Here is a 20,943-nt window from a genome sequence, read left to right as displayed (position 1 = left end):
ACGGTCGCAGGTTCGAATCCTGCCTCGGGCATGGATGTGTGTGATGTCCTTAGGTTAGTTAGGTTTAATTAGTTCTAAGTTCTAGGGGACTGATGACCACAGCAGTTGAGTCCCATAGTGCTCAGAGCCATTTGAACCATTTTTTTCAATTGCAGTACCACGTGTTCTACCTCACCTTCTCCTCCTAGCTTCCTACATTCGGCCTACCCTTCAAGTTTCAGGAGCAGACCCAAGCGCTGCCTATCAGAAGTGAAGCGTACAGAAAGCTCGTTGATACAATTGAAAAACTGGAGCAGCGAGACTGTATAGTCTTGATGGTGTCAGGAAGTTTGAAAGAATTCATAACTAGCTGCAGAGACCATTGCAGCACTGCATCCAAATGTGTGGACGACACTTTCCTTTAGCAGAAACGAGTGTGCGGTAAATTATAACGAGTGTCGTGCTGCACTGGTATTGTTTCATATTAAGGTAGGCCATGGACGAAGTTTGAGCCCAGTTGAATGGGAACTTATTTGAAAATTTTTCATTTCAAATGCGTTTGTACTAACTAGGACAAGATTTCGTACTGAAGTCGGTGGCAGCTCTCAACTACATATTCGCAGTCGTATTTACTGGATAGTCCTTGCTTCTGTTATCGTGTACATTTATCCGTGTGACTTACCGTTATTAATTTGATACGCATTGTATAGTACAATACGTTCTCTCCAACTCGATGTCAGTTATCCACGATAGTATGTTGCTAACGCAGTTTCCTCCTAGTTTGCAGAACGGAGGCGAGACACCTTCAGGAAATAATAGGCCACGAAATCGTCGCTGGCTGGATGAAATACAGCAAGTCGCGGATGTTTCTTCTACAGCGTGAAAAGTATTTAATCCGACAAACTCTGGGGGGTTGTAGGGGACAGCAAAACAAATATTTTTCCCTAATGTCATTTTCTCCTGTGAGGAGTATTTAAACCGGTGGAGGTCGTATTACGCTCCTCAGTTGTTAGAGGGCGTATTACGCTCTTCAGTTGTAGGCAACTGCTATCAGCAGTGTAGTAGTGCATTGTCTCTGTTTGCTAATGGAGCGATACACCTGGAGTGAGTACACTGATATGGTTGGTGCGTACTACGTAGCGCACCACAACGGACGAGCTGCACAGCGGGTTTATCACCAACAATATCCTAATCGCCGTATGCCGCATCATACGACCTTTGCTGCTGTGTACCAAAGTCTGCATGAAATCAGATCAATTAGCAGATTACCTGGACAGGGACGCTGTCGCACGGTAAGAACGGTGCAATTTGAGGAATTTGTCTTGCAGCATGTGGAGCGGGATCCTTCAATCAGCACTCGTGCAATTGCACGTAAAATGGGGACGAATCAGACGAGTGTAAGAACAGTCCTTCGAGAGCAACTGTTACGTCCATTTCACTTACAGCGTGTCCACAACCTGGAACCAGTTGATTATCCATCCAGAGCACAGTTTTCGCAGTGGTACCTGGAACAGTGTCAAATGCATCCTACATTTCCATCCTCTGTGTTGTTTACCGATGAAGCAACGTTCGGGCGTGATGGAACCTTCAACATGCACAATTCGCATGTTTGGAGCGAGGATAATCCGCATGCTACAGTTACTAGCGCTCATCAAGTACGTTAATGTGTGGGTCAGCGTTGTTGGAGACTGTTTAATTGGGTCGTATCTGCTACCTAGTTGTTGTCTCTTGGTCATAAAAAATGGTAAAGTGTTTGTTGGTTTAGTTAATTTACCGCAAGAGAAATCTTCTTCTACCGGGTTAAATACTCCTCATAGGAAAAAATGACACTAGGGAAAAATATTTGTTTTGATGTCCCCTACAACCTCCCAAAGTTTATCGGTTTAAATACTTTTCACCTGGTATATTACCGAACGTAAATAACCGTGTTGGCTGACTCCTCACCTGGGAAGTTTCTCGGAAGAAATCCCCAAGTATTTAGCAGGATGACTCAGACTAGCCGTGTTTGTTGACGTGCCTCGCAGGGAGTGTCGAATGAGGCCGCTGGGGGCCTACTTTCCTCGGAAGCGGCGGGAGCCTTCGCCGGCCACGTGCGAGCCATCGAGGCGGACATTGACGCAACACCGACGCTGCTCTGCAGTCCGAAGCTGTCGTTGTACCCTGCTCAGTGGGCCGTATCCTTCCTTACGGGTTCAACGGCCTCGCGTTGGACAAGCCTTATCAGAGTACTCCGTACATAAAAAAAGCACTCCGTCTTCAGGCCACAAGTGGCCCATCGCGACCGTCCGACCGCCGTGTCATCCTCAGGGGAGGATGCGGATAGGAGGGGCGTGTGGTAAGCACGCCACTCTCCCGGTCGTTATGATGGTTTTCTTTGACCGGAGTCGCTACTATTCGGTCGAGTAGCTCCTCAATTGGCATCACGAGGCTGAGTGCACCCCGAAAAATGGCAACAGCGCAAGGCGGCTGGATGGTCACCCATCCAAGTGGCGACCACACCCGACAGCGCTTCACATGGATGATCTCACGGGAACCGGTGTATCCACTGCAGCAAGGCCGTTGCCTGTGCGGTACATAAAGGGCTACTATAAATGATACATTCGTTTTGAAAAGTCTATATTTTCCAAAGGATTACATGTAAAAATATGATTAATGCATGAACAGAACCATAAACTCAGCGAGTTTGCATTGTGCCCACCAGTTGGCTTGGTGATGCACGTGCAGTGCCTTGACACTTTGGATTGGGCGTAGTGATGAAGACGATGTGGCTCTGTTGCCTACCCGCTCCCCTCCGCCTCAGGTCACCTGACTTGACGCATTGTGATTTTTTTCCTTTGGGAGTACATTAAGGACCGTATTTACGCACACCGACTGTCTAGAATACAGTGTAACATTCCCTAGGTCGGTTGCACCACTTTGTACCATCCCCTCTGCCGAATGACAAACCCTAACTTATAATGTACTGGATCCCCTCGACTGTCTGGTACGGCAAGCGGTAGGTTTACAGAGGTGCGTGGTAGGTCCTCTTTGTGAGTTACCTGCGCAGTGGCAACGTAGCCAGCCTCCGCACTTTCTCGACCTGTAATATTACCTTCCCTTACCTGAAGTTCAGTCACTCGTGCATTATTCGGCACGCTGTGGATTCTGGACTTAGTACACTACTGGCCATTAAAATTGCTGCACCAAAAAGAAATGCAGATGATAAACGGGTATTATCTGGACAAATAAATTATACTAGAACTGACATGTGATTACATTTTCACGCAGTTTGGGTTCATCGATCCTGAGAAATCAGTACCTCTGGCCGTAAGAACGGCCTTGATACGCATGGGCATTGAGTCAAACAGAGCTTGGATGGCGTGTACAGGTACAACTGCCCATGCAGCTTCAACACGATACAGCAGTTCATCAGGAGTAATGACTGGCGTATTGTGACGAGCCAGTTGCTCGCCCACCATTGATTGGTGAGAGATCTGGAGAATGTGCTGGCCAGGGCAGCAGTCGAACATTTTCTGTATCCAGAAAGACCCGCACAGGACCTGCAACATGCGGTCGTTTATTATCCTGGTGAAATGTAGGGTTTCACAGGGATCGAATGAAGGGTGGAGCCACGGGTCGTAACACATCTGAAATGTAACGTCCACTGTTCAAAGTGCCGTCAATGCGAACAAGAGGTGACCGAGACGTGTATCCAATGGCACCCCATACCATCACGCTGGGTGATACGCCAGTATGGTGAGGACGAATACACGCTTCCAATGTGCGTTCACCGCGATGTCGCCAAACACGGATGCGACCATCATGATGCTCTAAACAGAACCTGGATTCATACGAAAAAATGACGTTTTGCCATTCGTGCACCCAGGTTCGTCGTTGAGTACACCATCGCAGGCGCTCCTGTCTGTGATGCAGCGTCAAGGGTATCCGCAGCCATGGTCTCCGAGCTGATAGTCCACGCTGCTGCAAACGTCGTCGAACTGTTCGTGCAGATGGTTGTTGTCTTGCAAACCTCCCCATCTGTTGACTCAGGGATCGAGACGTGGCTGCACGAACTGTTACAGCCATGCGGATAAGATACCTGTCACTCGACTGCTAGTGGTACGAGGCCGTTGGGATCCAGCACGGCGTTCCGTATTACCCTCTTGAACCCACCGATTCCATATTCTGCTAACAGTCATTGAATCTCGACCAACGCGAGCAGCAATGACGCGATACGATAAACCGCAATCGCGATAGGCTACAATCCGACCTTTATCAAAGTCGGAAACGTGATGGTACGCATTTATCCTCCTTATACGAGGCATAACATAACGTTTTATCATCTGCATTTCTTCTTGGTGTAGCAATTTTAATGGCCATTAGTGTAGATTGCAGCTATTATTTAGAGTGCACAAGTGTAACTAAAACTTATTCCATGGGCTACAACAAGATATGCATTTTTATTATGTTTTTAGAACTAGTTAAACATGTTTACTGTAATTTCAGTTTTTGTTATGAAATTATGTTCCATTAATGCTATAGTAATTGTTCCAAAGACAACTAGCATGTTGTCTGAACCACTATCAGACGTGGTAGCTTCAACAAATAATGCTAAACTTGTGCTTAAATACAAGTGAGATTCAACGATAATTCAATTCAGTTGAGTGACAAATTGATTCAATTCGTTCAGTCAGAGATAATGATACAGTTTTGGAAATGGAAACTTCTTGGCATAACAAATGGATCACCGCAAAATGCCGGTAGAGTCCACATTGGCTAATAATGAGTAAGAGATTAACTGTTTCTTAAACCTTTTGCGACACAAAACCTTGATTAGGTGTAAACGTGCCTGGTTTAATTTTGGCGGAAGTACCCTTCTACTGTATTTGATACTTCAACCAGTCAGGATCTATTGGACGTTAAAGACAAAATTTTAGATCTTCAAAAACAACCTAGTACGGATTCATTTAATCTCTCCGATGAAATAATTCTATTAAGGAATATGCAGAGAATCATTACTAATCACACAGTTTTTACTGAGCAGATTGTAAAGGAATTCATTACACATTTCAACATAATTCGCTGTGATCTGCGACTTGTTTGGAGGATTAAATGCTGTAAGTAATTGCTTAGGATTAAATAATCTGTTGTTAAGGATTGCTGGCAGTCTATCGACTGCTGGAATTGCTGCACAATATCTAAAAACAGTTCTAAAAAGTAGTAAAATGACTGTTTCAGCAGTGTGGTATTGCATTCAAACCAGTTCTCACAGATATAACTGTTAATTTAGTGAAACCTAGATACAACATCTACTGTGATGTACCCTGTTAATCCTTACAATTTAAATGCTTACTAGTTCTGGTAGTTAATCCATATGCTGTTTAATGATGGAAGATGAGTGTTATTGTTTCTGTATCAGCTGCTACATAATTTTGAAATGTATAAGATTTATACTTACCGTGTAATGTGGCTAGAAGTTGGCACTGATGATAAGTATCACCTAACGGATTATTTGCTGATCAGCGAGAGTCAAATGTATTTTTTATCTCTGAATGAGTAAGATCTGTGTGTATTTAAACGTAGTTAATTTTCCAAGAATCAGCAGTTTTCTTAGATAGTAGGGTGTACAACTGTGGGGAAAAAACTATTTATGAATGATCCTCATATAGATGATTACTCTAGGAATTTATTGCATCAGCATCGTCCATTTCTTAAACGATGTTCTGAAGGTATAATTTACTCTTTCAATTCGACTATCGATGTTACTTTTACATATATGTACAGCTTCTGGTACATCTGAACTATCTTTTATATTCAAATTAAATGGTGGTAGATAAATTTCAAATTCCATCCACTGTGATTCATCATGTGATCTGTTTGATTTGCGTTCTGTATTTCCAGCTACTTTTCATACATCCAGAAAGCTTTTACGAACAATAATGTTACTTTACTGCAGAGAATCATACCTATTAACATATGCAGACATTTCCATGTCCAGTTTCCCCAATGACAGCGATTTAATTATGTATACACAAGATAATGTCATGACTACCAACAATGAGTTTAATTTCATTTCATCAGGAAATAAGATTAAGTGTTTTGTGTCTTCCAGTAATGCTTGTCCTTACTTAATTGTTAATATTGTATTTTTCTTCCTTTTATTAATTTTTCTTGTGACTATAGCATATGTCATGCACCAAGTTGTGGTTTTAAAAGCCACTCGTCAGTACCAATCGTTACTGTGACTGCAAATTAGCTAAACGTTGCACTGCATTCTGATACCGCAATTGGCGAAACAGATTCATGACGTCTAGGTGGTCGTTATGAGCCACATTTGGTAACTGATCTTCTTTGGGGGATGTGAGGTAAGGGTTACAGTCTTGGGCAGAGCCGTCGTATGTGAGTATGTGCAGAGGGTGGTACTATCTTGTAATATGACCACTACGGTGCCAGTATACACCTTCAGCAGTTCGCCAGACACGCAGTAGTCGAGTGGCCCAGCCAGAACTGTTTCCAACTCGTGTGGTTTTGGCTCAGAAGATATGTGTTTATCGGCTCAAAAGGGAGTCCCTATAAGTCACATATTCATGCTAGGACATCAGACACGGTTATGATGGCTCGGCTAGTGAGTGAGTTACTATAACGGTTCTTATGGAAATAAAGTAGTGAAGGTTAATGTTCACAATGTCCTCAGGTGTGGACACAAAACCCATAACCCTTACTTATGTCACATAACTTGTGAACTACAGTTAATGAGCCTGAAAAATCATCATATTAACATGTTATGGCAGTACAACAAATAATTCGAGAATGTAGATGTTCAGAATCAACAGTTTTTCTCTGAAATGCCAAAAAAGAAATAGTCACATAACCAGAAGATCAACAAAGCGAAACTAGCTACCAAACGCTGTTAGAAGGAAATCTCTTAAAACAAAAAAGGGTAAAAACATAGTTTAGTGAACATCACTTACTAGTTGTACAACACTGAAGATGTAACAACAAGAACATGTGTCATGTGGAAATTACGTGCCAGTCCCTTGATAAGCAGTTTGGCATTATTACCTAAGAACAATATTTTGTTCTCTTTCCTCCTCATTTCCCCACAGTAATGAAGCCTTGGGAAGTACTTGTAGCTATGTCCCCCCCACCCCATACCCCCCTCCCCCTCCTTCTTCGTTGAGAGAGATTGGAAGAGCTAACATCTCCTGAAACCCTGCCAATCACAATTTTTCATGAGATTTTTGCTTCCTCATTTGCCGCTTCCGACAAAAATTTAGTAATATTCCATACAATAACGTGTGCCTGATTATGAAGAACATTGCCTAAATCTATGGTGCACGAAGACTGCATTTCCATGTTGTGTAGCAAAGGGATAGCAATGAGAACGCTAGGGGAGTGCAGGTCACCTGGTGGCGTCCAACTGAGGTGGCCACCCCTTCGGAACGACGGAGTGAACTCTCCAGCACTTATGGCGAGAAGGCCTTCCTGCGCCGGTGCCACGTTGTTTTGCACCAGCTCTACCTATTATTTTTCTGAAAAAATCACTGCTACCACTCTTTTGTGGCTGAGAAGCGAAATGAATTTCCTCAAAAAAACTGTCTGATGGCTGATAATTCAAAGATATGAGGATGTTCCAGGCGAATCCAGGAAGAGAAATTCTACTCACCCGAAGGTCCACCAGATGTCGAAGCACATGATGGTGAGCCACGAGAAGGCCGCCAGGAAGAAGAACAGCGTCAGCACACCTGCAACACACAGGGGTCAGTGGTGGGGCGTCTTGTTATCAGACTCTTCTGAACTGAAAGAGACTCAGAAAAATTTCTTCAAGTTACTCACAGTTGTCAAGAATCATCAGAAGTCAAGAAAGTGGAACAGTCTCAGAAATACTGTAGAAAACAGCCGAACTCTGCAAAAATCTTCTGAGATTGTTTAGGAATATTTTCTGAGGGTTTTGTTTTAAGGGGTCCATGGTCTACGGTTACATGTTACAAGGTAATAATACAGGGTGTTACAAAAAGGTATGGCCAAACTTTCAGGAAACATTCCTCACACACAAAGAAAGAAAATATGTTATGTGGACATGTGTCCGGAAACGCTTACTTTCCATGTTAGAGCTCATTTTATTACGAGGGCAGTTCAATAAGTAATGCAACACATTTTTTTCTGAAACAGGGGTTGTTTCATTCAGCATTGAAATACACCAGGTTATTCCCCAATCTTTTAGCTACACAACACTATTTTTCAACGTAATCTCCATTCAATGCTACGGCCTTACGCCACCTTGCAATGAGGGACTGTATGCCTGCACGGTACCATTCCACTGGTCGATGTCGGAGCCAACGTCGTACTGCATCAATAACTTCTTCATCATCCGCGTAGTGCCTCCCACGGATTGCGTCCTTCATTGGGCCAAACATATGGAAATCCGACGGTGCGAGATCGGGGCTGTAGGGTGCATGAGGAAGAACAGTCCACTGAAGTTTTGTGAGCTCCTCTCGGGTGCGAAGACTTGTGTGAGGTCTTGCGTTGTCATGAAGAAGGAGAAGTTCGTTCAGATTTTTGTGCCCCGAACACGCTGAAGTCGTTTCTTCAATTTCTGAAGAGTAGCACAATACACTTCAGAGTTGATGGTTTGACCATGGGGAAGGACATCGAACAGAATAACCCCTTCAGCGTCCCAGAAGACTGTAACCATGACTTTACCGGCTGAGGGTATGGCTTTAAACTTTTTCTTGGTAGGGGAGTGGGTGTGGCGCCACTCCATTGATTGCCGTTTTGTTTCAGGTTCGAAGTGATGAACCCATGTTTCATCGCCTGTAACAATCTTTGACAAGAAATTGTCACCCTCAACCACATGACGAGCAAGCAATTCCGCACAGATGGTTCTCCTTTGCTCTTTATGGTGTTCGGTTAGACAACGAGGGACCCAGCGGGAACAAACCTTTGAATATCCCAACTGGTGAACAATTGTGACAGCACTACCAACAGAGATGTCAAGTTGAGCACTGAGTTGTTTGATGGAGATCCGTCGATCATCTCGAACGAGTGTGTTCGCACGCTCCGCCATTGCAGGAGTCACAGCTGTGCACGGCCGGCCCGCACGCGGGAGATCAGACAGTCTTGCTTGACCTTGCGGCGATGGTGACACACGCTTTGCCCAACGACTCACCGTGCTTTTGTCCACTGCCAGATCACCGTAGACATTCTGCAAGCGCCTATGAATATCTGAGATGCCCTAGTTTTCCGCCAAAAGAAACTCGATCATTGCCCGTTGTTTGCAACGCACATCCGTTACAGACGCCATGTTAACAGCTCCGTACAGCGCTGCCACCTGTCGGAAGTCAATGAAACTATACGAGACGAAGCGGGAATGTTTGAAAATATTCCACAAGAAATTTCCGGTTTTTTCAGCCAAAATTGGCCGAGAAAAAAAAAGTGTTGCATTACTTATTGAACTGCCCTTGTACTTCTCTTGAAGTCACATTAATCATGGAATGGAAACACACAGCAGCAGAACGTACCAGCGTGACTTCAAACACTTTGTTACAGGAAATGTTCAAAATGTCCTCCGTTAGCGAGGATAAATGCATCCACCCTCCGTCGCATGGAATCCCTGATGCGCTGATGCAGCCCTGGAGAATGGCGTATTGTATCACAGCCGTCCACAATACGAGCACGAAGAGTTTCTACATTTGGTACCGGGGTTGCGTAGACAAGAGCTTTCAAATGCCCCCATAAATGAAAGTCAAAGGGGCTGAGGTCAGGAGAGCGTGGAGGCCGTGGAATTGGTCCGCCTCTACCAATCCATCGGTCACCGAATCAATTGTTGAGAAGCGTACGAACACCTCGACTTAAATGTGCAGGAACTCCATCGTGCATGAACCACATGTTGTGTCGTACTTGTAAAGGCACATGTTCTAGCAGCACAGGTAGAGTATCCCGTATGAAATCATGATAACATGCTCCATTGAGCGTAGGGGGACGAAACTAAAATGAGTTCTAACATGCGTTTCCGGACACATGTCCACATAACATCTTTTCTTTATTTGTGTGTGAGGAATGTTTCCTGAAAGTTTGGCCGTACCTTTTTGTAACACCCTGTATAATACGGTTTGTTCACTTAGTTATCCAATTACATCTGTTTATGTGAAAATACCTTCACAAATGTGAAAAAAACGGTAATATACAACAACCAAAACGTGCAACACAAAACCAAGTGTAATGAAACAACCCTCGGCTGCAAAAGTACTGTGACGATGGTACTATCGCTGAGGACGCAGCCCAGCATAGCATCATCGCGCTCTCTTCAGTTGCTTTCCGTGAACCCATACACGAGATGCATATTGGCGAGCTTTAACATACAATGAACACTGCTGGAAAAAGAGTTTGGAGACTGAACTGAGCAGAAATAACTGCCAGTCTGACAGCGTGTAAACAGGCTGTTTAGGTTTTTATGTTGGTAACGCCACGTAGGGCTCTGTATGGAAATCACTGACTGTGCTGTGTGCGGTCTGTGGCTGGTTGGCATTGTTGGAATATTCACTATTGTAGTGTTGGGCAGCTGGATGTGAACAGCGCGTAGCGTTGGGCAGTTGGTGGTGAGCCGCCAGCAGTGGTGGATGTGGGGAGAGAGATGGCAGAGTTTTGAGAGCGGACGATCTGGACGTGTGTCTGTCAGAAAAAGGAAATTTGTAAGACTGGATGTCATGAAGTGATATATATATTATGACTTTTGAACACTATTAAGATAAATACGTTGTTTATTCTCCATCAAATCTTTCATTTGCTAACTCTGCCTATCAGTAGTTAGTGCCTTCAGTAGTTAGAATCTTTTCTTTAGCTGGTAGTACTGGCGCACTATATTGCAGTAGTTTGAGTAACGAAGATTTTTGTGAGGTAAGTGATTCATGAAAGGTATAGGTTATTGTTAGTCTGGGCCATTCTTTTGTAGGGATTATTGAAAGTCAGATTGCGTTGCGGTAAAAGAAAAAAAAATAAATAAATATTGTGTGTCAGTTTAGTATTGATCAGAATAAGTAAAGAGAGAAATGTCTGAGTACGTTCAGTTTTGCTCAGCTGTTTGAAAATTAAATAACGAGAGGTTTTCCACCACTGTCATTTATAAATTTTTCTAAGTGGGTGTTTCAAGCGTAGTGTAAATTTGGCATTGTTGTTCTCAACAGCAAGTACCATGAGTGAGTGAAACAAATTTGTTTCAGAACAAGACAAACAGCGCGTGCCATCGACATTTCCACTCTGGCGCATATAGTTTAACAGCAGTACATACAAAGATAAATGGGGATAAGAAATCAAACGAAACGTAATTACTGTGTAACGAGCCACAGGAGACTACGAGTAGACCTTATACCAAAATACTCAGAAAATATATATTTATAGATGTAGGTGGATACTGTCTGCAGAATGTATCGTAACTAGAGTTAGTTCTAAAGAAGCAATAAATTAAAATGTCATGCCCGATGCCGAATTTTACTGCGTGGGCAGCCAAAGTAAAGTAAGCGATAAACTTTTTCTCCTTTCATCATTTTGTTGGGTGTCACAGATAAAAGTTTCGTAAAGATTTGAAAATGTGTATAAAGTTGGAGATCAGTAAGAGCTGTCATTCTCAAATACGGGATGAATATACACTCCTGGAAATTGAAATAAGAACACCGTGAATTCATTGTCCCAGGAAGGGGAAACTTTATTGACACATTCCTGGGGTCAGATACATCACATGATCACACTGACAGAACCACAGGCACATAGACACAGGCAACAGAGCATGCACAATGTCGGCACTAGTACAGTGTATATCCACCTTTCGCAGCAATGCAGGCTGCTATTCTCCCATGGAGACGATCGTAGAGATGCTGGATGTAGTCCTGTGGAACGGCTTGCCATGCCATTTCCACCTGGCGCCTCAGCTGGACCAGCGTTCGTGCTGGACGTGCAGACCGCGTGAGACGACGCTTCATCCAGTCCCAAACATGCTCAATGGGGGACAGATCCGGAGATCTTGCTGGCCAGGGTAGTTGACTTACACCTTCTAGAGCACGTTGGGTGGCACGGGATACATGCGGACGTGCATTGTCCTGTTGGAACAGCAAGTTCCCTTGCCGGTCTAGGAATGGTAGAACGATGGGTTCGATGACGGTTTGGATGTACCGTGCACTACTCAGTGTCTCCTCGACGATCACCAGTGGTGTGCGGCCAGTGTAGGAGATCGCTCCCCACACCATGATGCCGGGTGTTGGCCCTGTGTGCCTCGGTCGTATGCAGTCCTGATTGTGGCGCTCACCTGCACGGCGCCAAACACGCATACGACCATCATTGGCACCAAGGCAGAAGCGACTCTCATCGCTGAAGACGACACGTCTCCATTCGTCCCTCCATTTACGCCTGTCGCGACACCACTGGAGGCGGGCTGCACGATGTTGGGGCGTGAGCGGAAGACGGCCTAACGGTGTGCGGGACCGTAGCCCAGCTTCATGGAGACGGTTGCGAATGGTCCTCGCCGATACCCCAGGAGCAACAGTGTCCCTAATTTGCTGGGAAGTGGCGGTGCGGTCCCCTACGGCACTGCGTAGGATCCTACGGTCTTGGCGTGCATCCGTGCGTCGCTGCGGTCCGGTCCCAGGTCGACGGGCACGTGCACCTTCCGCCGACCACTGGCGACAACATCGATGTACTGTGGAGACCTCACGCCCCACGTGTTGAGCAATTCGGCGGTACGTCCACCCGGCCTCCCGCATGCCCACTATACGCCCTCGCTCAAAGTCCGTCAACTGCACATACGGTTCACGTCCACGCTGTCGCGGCATGCTACCAGTGTTAAAGACTGCGATGGAGCTCCGTATGCCACGGCAAACTGGCTGACACTGACGGCGGCGGTGCACAAATGCTGCGCAGCTAGCGCCATTCGACGGCCAACACCGCGGTTCCTGGTGTGTCCGCTGTGCCGTGCGTGTGATCATTGCTTGTACAGCCCTCTCGCAGTGTCCGGAGCAAGTATGGTGGGTCTGACACACCGGTGTCAATGTGTTCTTTTTTCCATTTCCAGGAGTGTAATTTGGGTGATGGGAGCGCCGCGAGTTATGCCGTCTGAACACATATACACAGTTTCTAACAGTAACATAACCACCTGTACTTACTGTGTTAAAGCATTAACATAAAATTGTACCTCTTAATGAGTAGATTATGACAGCATTTTCAATTTCTAAATTCTATCAATAATTGTATGAAACATTGAATTTCAGTTTTATTTATTTTAAGAAATACTGCCCCAGCCACTATTTCATATATTTTAATTTACGCCTATACGTGTTTCGAGCTGCTCATCCATCTTCAATTGACGTAATAAATATCCGCATCTTCGGCAAGTACATCGTTAAAACATCGACAGCCGTTTGGATGTTGCAGCTGGCCTGTGCAAGAGTAACGATTTTGTTTAGCTACAACACTTGGCGAGTTCTAGATTTACGATTTATTACTGGTTAGGTGTACTATCTTTCTACTCTGCTTGTTCTTATTCCGATTCCGCGCTTATAGATGTGGCACAAACACTTGGACAAAAACAGCGTAATATCTGCCATCTTGCCGACTGATATCTTTGTTTACATCGGAGAATTGTATCTATGGTCAAAGAAAAATAAAACTTTGACCATAGATGTACTTCTCTGATGCAAGCAAAACAAAGATGCCAGTCGGAAACATGTCGGATACTTCTCTGTTTTTGTCCTGGATACATGCGAAAAAGTGTTTGTGTCACCTCTATAAATGCGATAATCAGAATAACAAAAACCAGAGTAGAAAGGAAGTACACTTAAGCAGTAATACATAATAAATATGTAACTAGCGAAGTGTAGTAGCTAAACAAAATTATTAATCTTTCAGCTGCAGCATCCAGCTTCCACCGATGTTTTGACGGTGTACTTGCTGTGGATCCAAATACTTATTGTGCCAAATCAAGATGGGTGACAGCTCTAAAGGAGTATTGTCATAAATAAACGTGGTTGTTTGCTGTATTTCTTAAAATAATGTAATCCACAGCCACAGTGCTTAACAACCAGTGAAATGGGTAAATTAATAATGAAATTCATTACCCCTGGAAGCAGTTAGATAGGCAGAATGCGACTGGGACTGTGTGCCATGAGCCATGAATCCGGTTAGTCATTTAGTAATGCAGGTGTGGTGAAGAGAATGTGGTGCCTGCTCGTAGCTAATAAGGTGCCTTTCAATGGTAATAAAACGCTATTCTTCTCTTCTGCAACGGTTGTAAAATTAGTGAAATAGAAAACTTGCAACTTGCAATTTCTAGAATTTACAGCATGTGAGAAGTTTTAACCCTAGCAATACCAACACATTTTCCATAACGAGCGTTACCAGGAGGAGGGGGGGGGGGGGGGGGGATGAACGAGGACCTAATACCCAACCTAAAAAAATAAAAAAGATACGAAATTCGTTAATTTTTGTTGCCTTGTATTAACGATTACTTTTTTAGGAGGTTGTGATGCGTTAGCAGTGTCTAGAACATGGAAATATCTTTTAGCGCACTCTTAGCAATATCAACACACTTTCAGTAACGTGTATTGCCAAGTGGCGGTACTTTATGTCCATTTCTTTAACTGTTGTTGGTTCTTATTCACAGCATACTTTTTAAAGAGGTATTGATGTACAAATAAGGTTCTCAGCGTGATAATATTGAATATGAGACTCACTGGGGAATGTGATATGTACTACTAACACTTAAATTTTTGGGTTTAAGTTAAACCATGGACCTTGCCGTTGGTGGGGAGGCTTGCGTGCCTCAGCAATACAGATAGCCGTACCGTAGGTACAGCCACAACGGAGGGGTATCTGTTGAAAGGCCAGACAAACGTGTGGTTCCTGAAGAGGGGCAGCAGCCTTTTCAGTAGTTGCAAGGGCAATAGTCTGGATGATTGACTGATCTGGCCTTGTAACAATAACCAAAACGGCCTTGCTGTGCTGGTACTGCGAACGGCTGAAAGCAAGGGGAAACTACGGCCGTAATTTTTCCCGAGGGCATGCAGCTTTACTGTATGATTAAATGATGATGGCATCCTCTTGGGTAAAATATTACGGAGGTAAAATAGTCTCCCATTCGGATCTCCGGGCGGGGACTACTCAAGAGGATGTCGTTATCAGGAGAAAGAAAACTGGCGTTCTACGGATCGGAGCGTGGAATGTCAGATCCCTTAATCGGGCAGGTAGGTTAGAAAATTTAAAAAGGGAAATGGACAGGTTAAAGTTAGATATAGTGGGAATTAGTGAAGTTCGGTGGCAGGAGGAACAAGACTTCTGGTCAGGTGAGTACAGGGTTATCAACACAAAGTCAAATAGGGGTAGCGCAGAAGTAGGTTTAATAATGAATAGGAAAATAGGAATGCGGGTAAGCTACTACAAACAGCATAGTGAACGCATTATTGTGGCCAAGATAGATACGAAGCCCACGCCTACTACAGTAGTACAAGTTTATATGCCAACTAGCTCTGCAGATGACGAAGAAATTGAAGAAATGTATGGTGAAATAAAAGAAATTATTCAGATAGTGAAGGGAGACGAAAATTTAATAGTAATGGGTGACTGGAATTCGAGTGTAGGAAAAGGGAGAGAAGGAAACGTAGTAGGTGAATATGGATTGGGGCTAAGAAATGAAAGAGGAAGCCGCCTGATAGAATTTTGCACAGAGCACAACTTAATCATAGCTAACACTTGGTTCAAGAATCATAAAAGAAGGTTGTATACATGGAAGAAGCCTGGAGATACTAAAAGGTATCAGATAGATTATATAATGGTAAGACAGAGATTTAGGAACCAGGTTTTGAATTGTAAAACATTTCCAGGGGCAGATGTGGACTCTGACCACAATCTATTGGTTATGACCTGTAGATTAAAACTGAAGAAACTGCAAAAAGGTGGGAATTTAAGGAGATGGGACCTGGATAAACTGAAAGAACCAGAGGTTGTACAGAGTTTCAGGGAGAGCATAAGGGAACAATTGACAGGAATGTGGGAAAGAAATACAGTAGAAGAAGAATGGGTAGCTTTGAGGGATGAAGTAGTGAAGGCAGCAGAGGATCAAGTAGGTAAAAAGAAGAGGGCTAGTAGAAATCCTTGGGTAACAGAAGAAATATTCGATTCAATTGATGAAAGGAGAAAATATAAAACTGCAGTAAATGAAGCAGGCAAAAAGGAATATAAACGTCTCAAAAATGAGATCGACAGGAAGTGCAAAATGGCTAAGCAGTGATGGCTAGAGGACAAATGTAAGGATGTAGAGGCTTATCTCACTAGGAGTAAGATAGATACTGCCTACAGGAAAATTAAAGAGACCTTTGGAGGTAAGAGAACCACTTGTATGAACATCAAGAGCTCAGATGGAAACCCAGTTCTAAGCAATGAAGGGAAAGCAGAAAGGTGGAAGGAGTATATAGAGGGTCTATACAAGGGCGATGTACTTGAGGACAATATTATGGAAATGGAAGAGGATGTAGATGAAGATGAAATGGGAGATACGATACTGCGTGAAGAGTTTGACAGAGCGCTGAAAGACCTAAGTCAGGCGAAATACCCTCAAACTTCAAGAAGAATATAATAATTCCAATCCCAAAGAAAGCAGGTGTTGACAGATGTGAAAATTACCGAACTATCAGTTTAATAAGCCACAGCTGCAAAGTACTAACACGAATTCTTTACAGACGAATGGAAAAACTTGTAGAAGCCGACCTCAGGGAAGATCAGTTTGGATTCCGTAGAAATACTGGAACACGTGAGGCAATACTGACCTTACGACTTATCTTAGAAGAAAGATTAAGGAAAGGCAAACCTACGTTTCTAGCATTTGTAGACTTAGAGAAAGCGTTTGACAATGTTGACTGGAATACTCTCTTTCAAATTCTAAAGGTGGCAGGGGTAAAATACAGGGAACGAAAGGCTATTTACAATTTGTACAGAAACCAGATGGCAGTTATAAGAGTCGAGGGACATGAAAGGGAAGCAGTGGTTGGGAAGGGAGTAAGACAGGGTTGTAGCCTCTCCCCGATGTTATTCAATCTCTATATTGAGCAAGCAGTAAAGGAAACAAAAGAAAAATTTGGAGTAGGTATTAAAATCCATGGAGAAGAAATAAAAACTTTGAGGTTCGCCGATGACATTGTAATTCTGTCAGAGACAGCAAAGGACTTGGAAGAGCAGTTGAACGAAATGGATGGTGTCTTGAAGGGAGGATATAAGATGAACATCAACAAAAGCAAAACGAGGATAATGGAATGTAGTCGAATTAAGTCGGGTGATGCTGAGGGTATTAGATTAGGAAATGAGACACTTGAAGTAGTAAAGGAGTTTTGCTATTTGGGGAGCAAAATAACTGATGATGGTCGAAGTAGAGAGGATATAAAATGTAGACTGGCAATGGCAAGGAAAGCGCTTCTGAAGAAGAGAAATTTGTTAACATCGAGTATAGATTTAAGTGTCAGGAAGTCATTTCTGAAAGTATTTGTATGGAGTGTAGCCATGTATGGAAGTGAAACATGGACGGTAAGTAGTTTGGACAAGAAGAGAATAGAAGCTTTTGAAGTGTGGTGCTACAGAAGAATGCTGAAGATTAGATGGGTAGATCACATAACTAATGAGGAAGTATTGAATAGAATTGGGAAGAAGAGAAGTTTGTGGCACAACTTGACCAGAAGAAGGGATCGGTTGGTAGGACATGTTCTGAGGCATCAAGGGATCACCAATTTAGTATTGGAGGGCAGCGTGGAGGGTAAAAATCGTAGAGGGAGACCAAGAGATGAATACACTAAGCAGATTCAGAAGGATGTAGGTTGCAGTAGGTACTGGGAGATGAAGATGCTTGCACAGGATAGAGTAGCATGGAGAGCTGCATCAAACCAGTCTCAGGACTGAAGACCACAACAACAACAACAACAACAAGTTAAACTGAAATAAAATAACAAATACTTTTTTCAAAATTTTAAAATATAAATTAACTGACTAAATTAAATATTTTCGAAAGGTGGACATAAAGTCCCTCCCCCCCCCCCCCCCCTCCTTCTCCCTTGGTACTGGGAGGATTAAATGGAATGCACATATGTAGGACATCCTGAAGCTGCACCGGGCAAGATGGAGCAGTGGTTAGCACACTGGACGAATCCGCATCCTACCATTCAGATTTAGGTTTTCAATGATTTCCCTAAACCGCTCTCGGCAAATACCACGACGATTCCTTTGAAAGGGCACAGCCGATTTCTGTCCCCATGCTTGAAACAGTGCGACTTCGTGCTCAGACTCTACTGATTTCGAAGTAGACGGTGTGTTGAACTCCAGTTTTGCTTCCTGCAGTTTGGCATTTTGGGCACAGTCAACACCACCGGTACGATGATAAGTTTTTACTTCACATGATTTCGTTCCCTTATTTCACATGGATAATATTTTCGAAGAAATTTTCATGCGAAGAGAATTTGCGTTTGTCTGCAGCCATTCTGAATAGAGTTTTTCTCATTTTCCTAAATCATACTAATGGGCATGACAGACTCCTACACCACATTCTTTTCCCACTATTAATCGCTGTAAAACCAGACTTTTTTTTTGCTCAATGTTTCGTTCATTCATTAATTAATTTCATATAGGTCATCTTTGGACCGCGTTATTTCAACTGTCTTGCTTTACGTGTTCTTTTGTTTGGCCAGTGCTCCCACAACCGTTCTCGGTGTTGCTCCTTCCTCTCCTGGGTACAAGCCTTTCCTGTTTTAGTTTTGGCTTTTCTTGGAAACCACGCCACGCCATAAGTTTCTCCTTGATGTCTCCAAGATGTCATCATGGGTGATCTCCACTTCTTTAAGATCTTTCTCCGCCTCTGTGAACCAGGCCCATTTTGTTTTCTTCTCCTGAATCTGAATTGGTGAGTCCTCGAGGGCTCATTCGGGTCATATGTCCATAAAGCATAACCCTTCTTTTCCGGATGGTATCGGTTATCTTCTGTATGTGGGAATAGAGTTCATAATTATTACGTCTTCAATATTCCCCATTCTCTTCGATGGGACCTAAGATCTTTCTCAAAATCTTCCTTTCCATGGCCTCCAGTTTTTCGACTAGGCCTTTTTTGTTCATTACTAGGCATTCAGAAGCGTACAAGACCTCTGGACGGGTAACACTGCAGTAATGCCTTAACTTTGCATTGAACGACACTGATCTTTTGTTGTAGATGTTTTTGCTTTAATGGAATTACATTTCCATTTTGTTCATGTGTGATATGAAGGCTTTTCTCTCTGATAAGGTGGCTGTTATCCATTCCCCGAGATATTTAAACTTTTCAACTTGCTTAATTTTGCCTAGGTGAAGAATATATGTTCGTTATAAACTCGGTTTTTTCAAATGAAATTTGGAGGCCAGTCTTCTGTGCTTGTACGTTAAGCTCATTAATCTGTCTCTCAACTGTTTCCATGGAATCAAAAAAAATTGCAAGATTATCTGCAAAAGCGAGACAATCGGTTTCCAGATTTTGCTGAACGTTTATTACTATTTTATTGTATATTTTGGGATACTCTAATTCAGTATTTATTTATTCTCCCAGAACTTTGGAAAGAAAATTAATTTTCAGAGAGAATAAGCAAATTGTTTGGGATTTGCCGACGACACTGTAAATCTGTCAGAGATGGCAAAGGAATAGCAGTTGAACCGAAGAAATAGTGCCTTGAAAAGCAATTATGAGATGAACAGCAAAAGTAAAGCAATGATAATGGAATGCAGTCCAACTAAATCAGGTAATGCTAAGGTAATTAGGAGTTTTGCTATTTGGGCAGCAAAATAAGTGATAATGGCTGAAGTAGAGAGAATAAAAGTGCAGACTGGTAATGACAAGAAACGACTCGTGAAAGATATAAGTTGGTTAGAATCGAATATAAATTTAAGTGTAAGGAAATCTTTTCTGAAGGTCCGGATTACAGCCTCATACGGAAGTGAAACGTGGACGATAAAAAGTTCAGAGAAGACGGGATTAGAAACTTGTAAAATGTGATGCTGTATAAGAATGCTGAAGATCGGATGGGTATATCGAGTAACTAATGCAGAGGAACTGAATTGAATTGAGGAGTGAAGAAATTTATGACTCAAATTGACTAAAAGAAGGGACAGGTTGATAGAAAAGCTGAGGCATCAAGGAATTGTCAGTTTGTTAATTGAGCGATGTGTGGTGTGTGTGATTGTACGTTAAGCTCATTAATCTATCTCTCAGCTGTTTCCATGGAATCAGGAGGGGGAGGGCGGTAAAAATTGTAGAGCCTAAACGAGGCTCGAATGCATAAGCAGATTCAAATGGACGTGTGTTGCAGTAGCTATGTAGAGATGATGATAGACTAGTGCGGGGAGCTGTATCAAGTCAATCTTCGGACCCGCAGATATGTACTCGTATGTGGTTAGTGTGAACGCTATGATACCCACTAGTAGCGCCGGGACGATGTCCCACTGACGTCATAAGAAAATGTTTGAATTGTTGTTCCTTCGTCATTCGATAAAATACCAGACTTCTCTAATAGTACGGAGCCGGAATTATTTAAGCATGAATGTATATATCCAAAGACGTCTTTAGAAACTGTGACTCGGAAGAACGGAAGTCTAAACACACCGTGGGAGAAAAGGTGGATTTACCTTCTCAAGGAAACCAAAACTCCTGAACGCAAATGCCACCTGCTTAAATTATATGAGTATTTGTTTTCTATTCCCGCACATAACGCCACTGCGGAAAGAGTATTATCGCTGATGTCGGCCCAGTGGAACTTCTAGCACCTACCCCTCCCAGATGATGAGCTTCGCCCTGACGTCTACCCCTCCTACCAACTCTAGCCCCACCTTTGTCCTGCCTCCTCCTCAGGGCTCCTTCTCCTCCCCCTCCCTTCTCCTGAGTGGCTTTCCCCCTCCTACACCCCCTCCCTCTCCCGGGCTCCCCTTCAGTGTCTCTGCACTCCCTCC

General features: G+C 43.3%; 1 protein-coding gene across 1 annotated transcript in view; it reads right to left on the bottom strand.

The window, feature by feature from the left end:
* The window catches only part of LOC126160040 (G-protein coupled receptor Mth-like), a 653,909-nt gene that overhangs the window by 371,927 nt on the left and 261,039 nt on the right, over positions 1-20,943 (bottom strand). The window contains exon 4 of the mRNA XM_049916850.1: positions 7,625-7,703. Within this exon, the coding sequence (XP_049772807.1) occupies positions 7,625-7,703 (79 nt within the window). The remainder of the gene's footprint in view (positions 1-7,624; positions 7,704-20,943) is intronic.

Source organism: Schistocerca cancellata, chromosome 2 (genome assembly GCF_023864275.1).
Source record: "Schistocerca cancellata isolate TAMUIC-IGC-003103 chromosome 2, iqSchCanc2.1, whole genome shotgun sequence".
In the NCBI taxonomy this organism is placed as follows: domain Eukaryota; kingdom Metazoa; phylum Arthropoda; class Insecta; order Orthoptera; family Acrididae; genus Schistocerca; species Schistocerca cancellata.
Note: the sequence above shows the minus strand (reverse complement) of the source record. Positions and strands in the feature narration are given on the sequence as shown.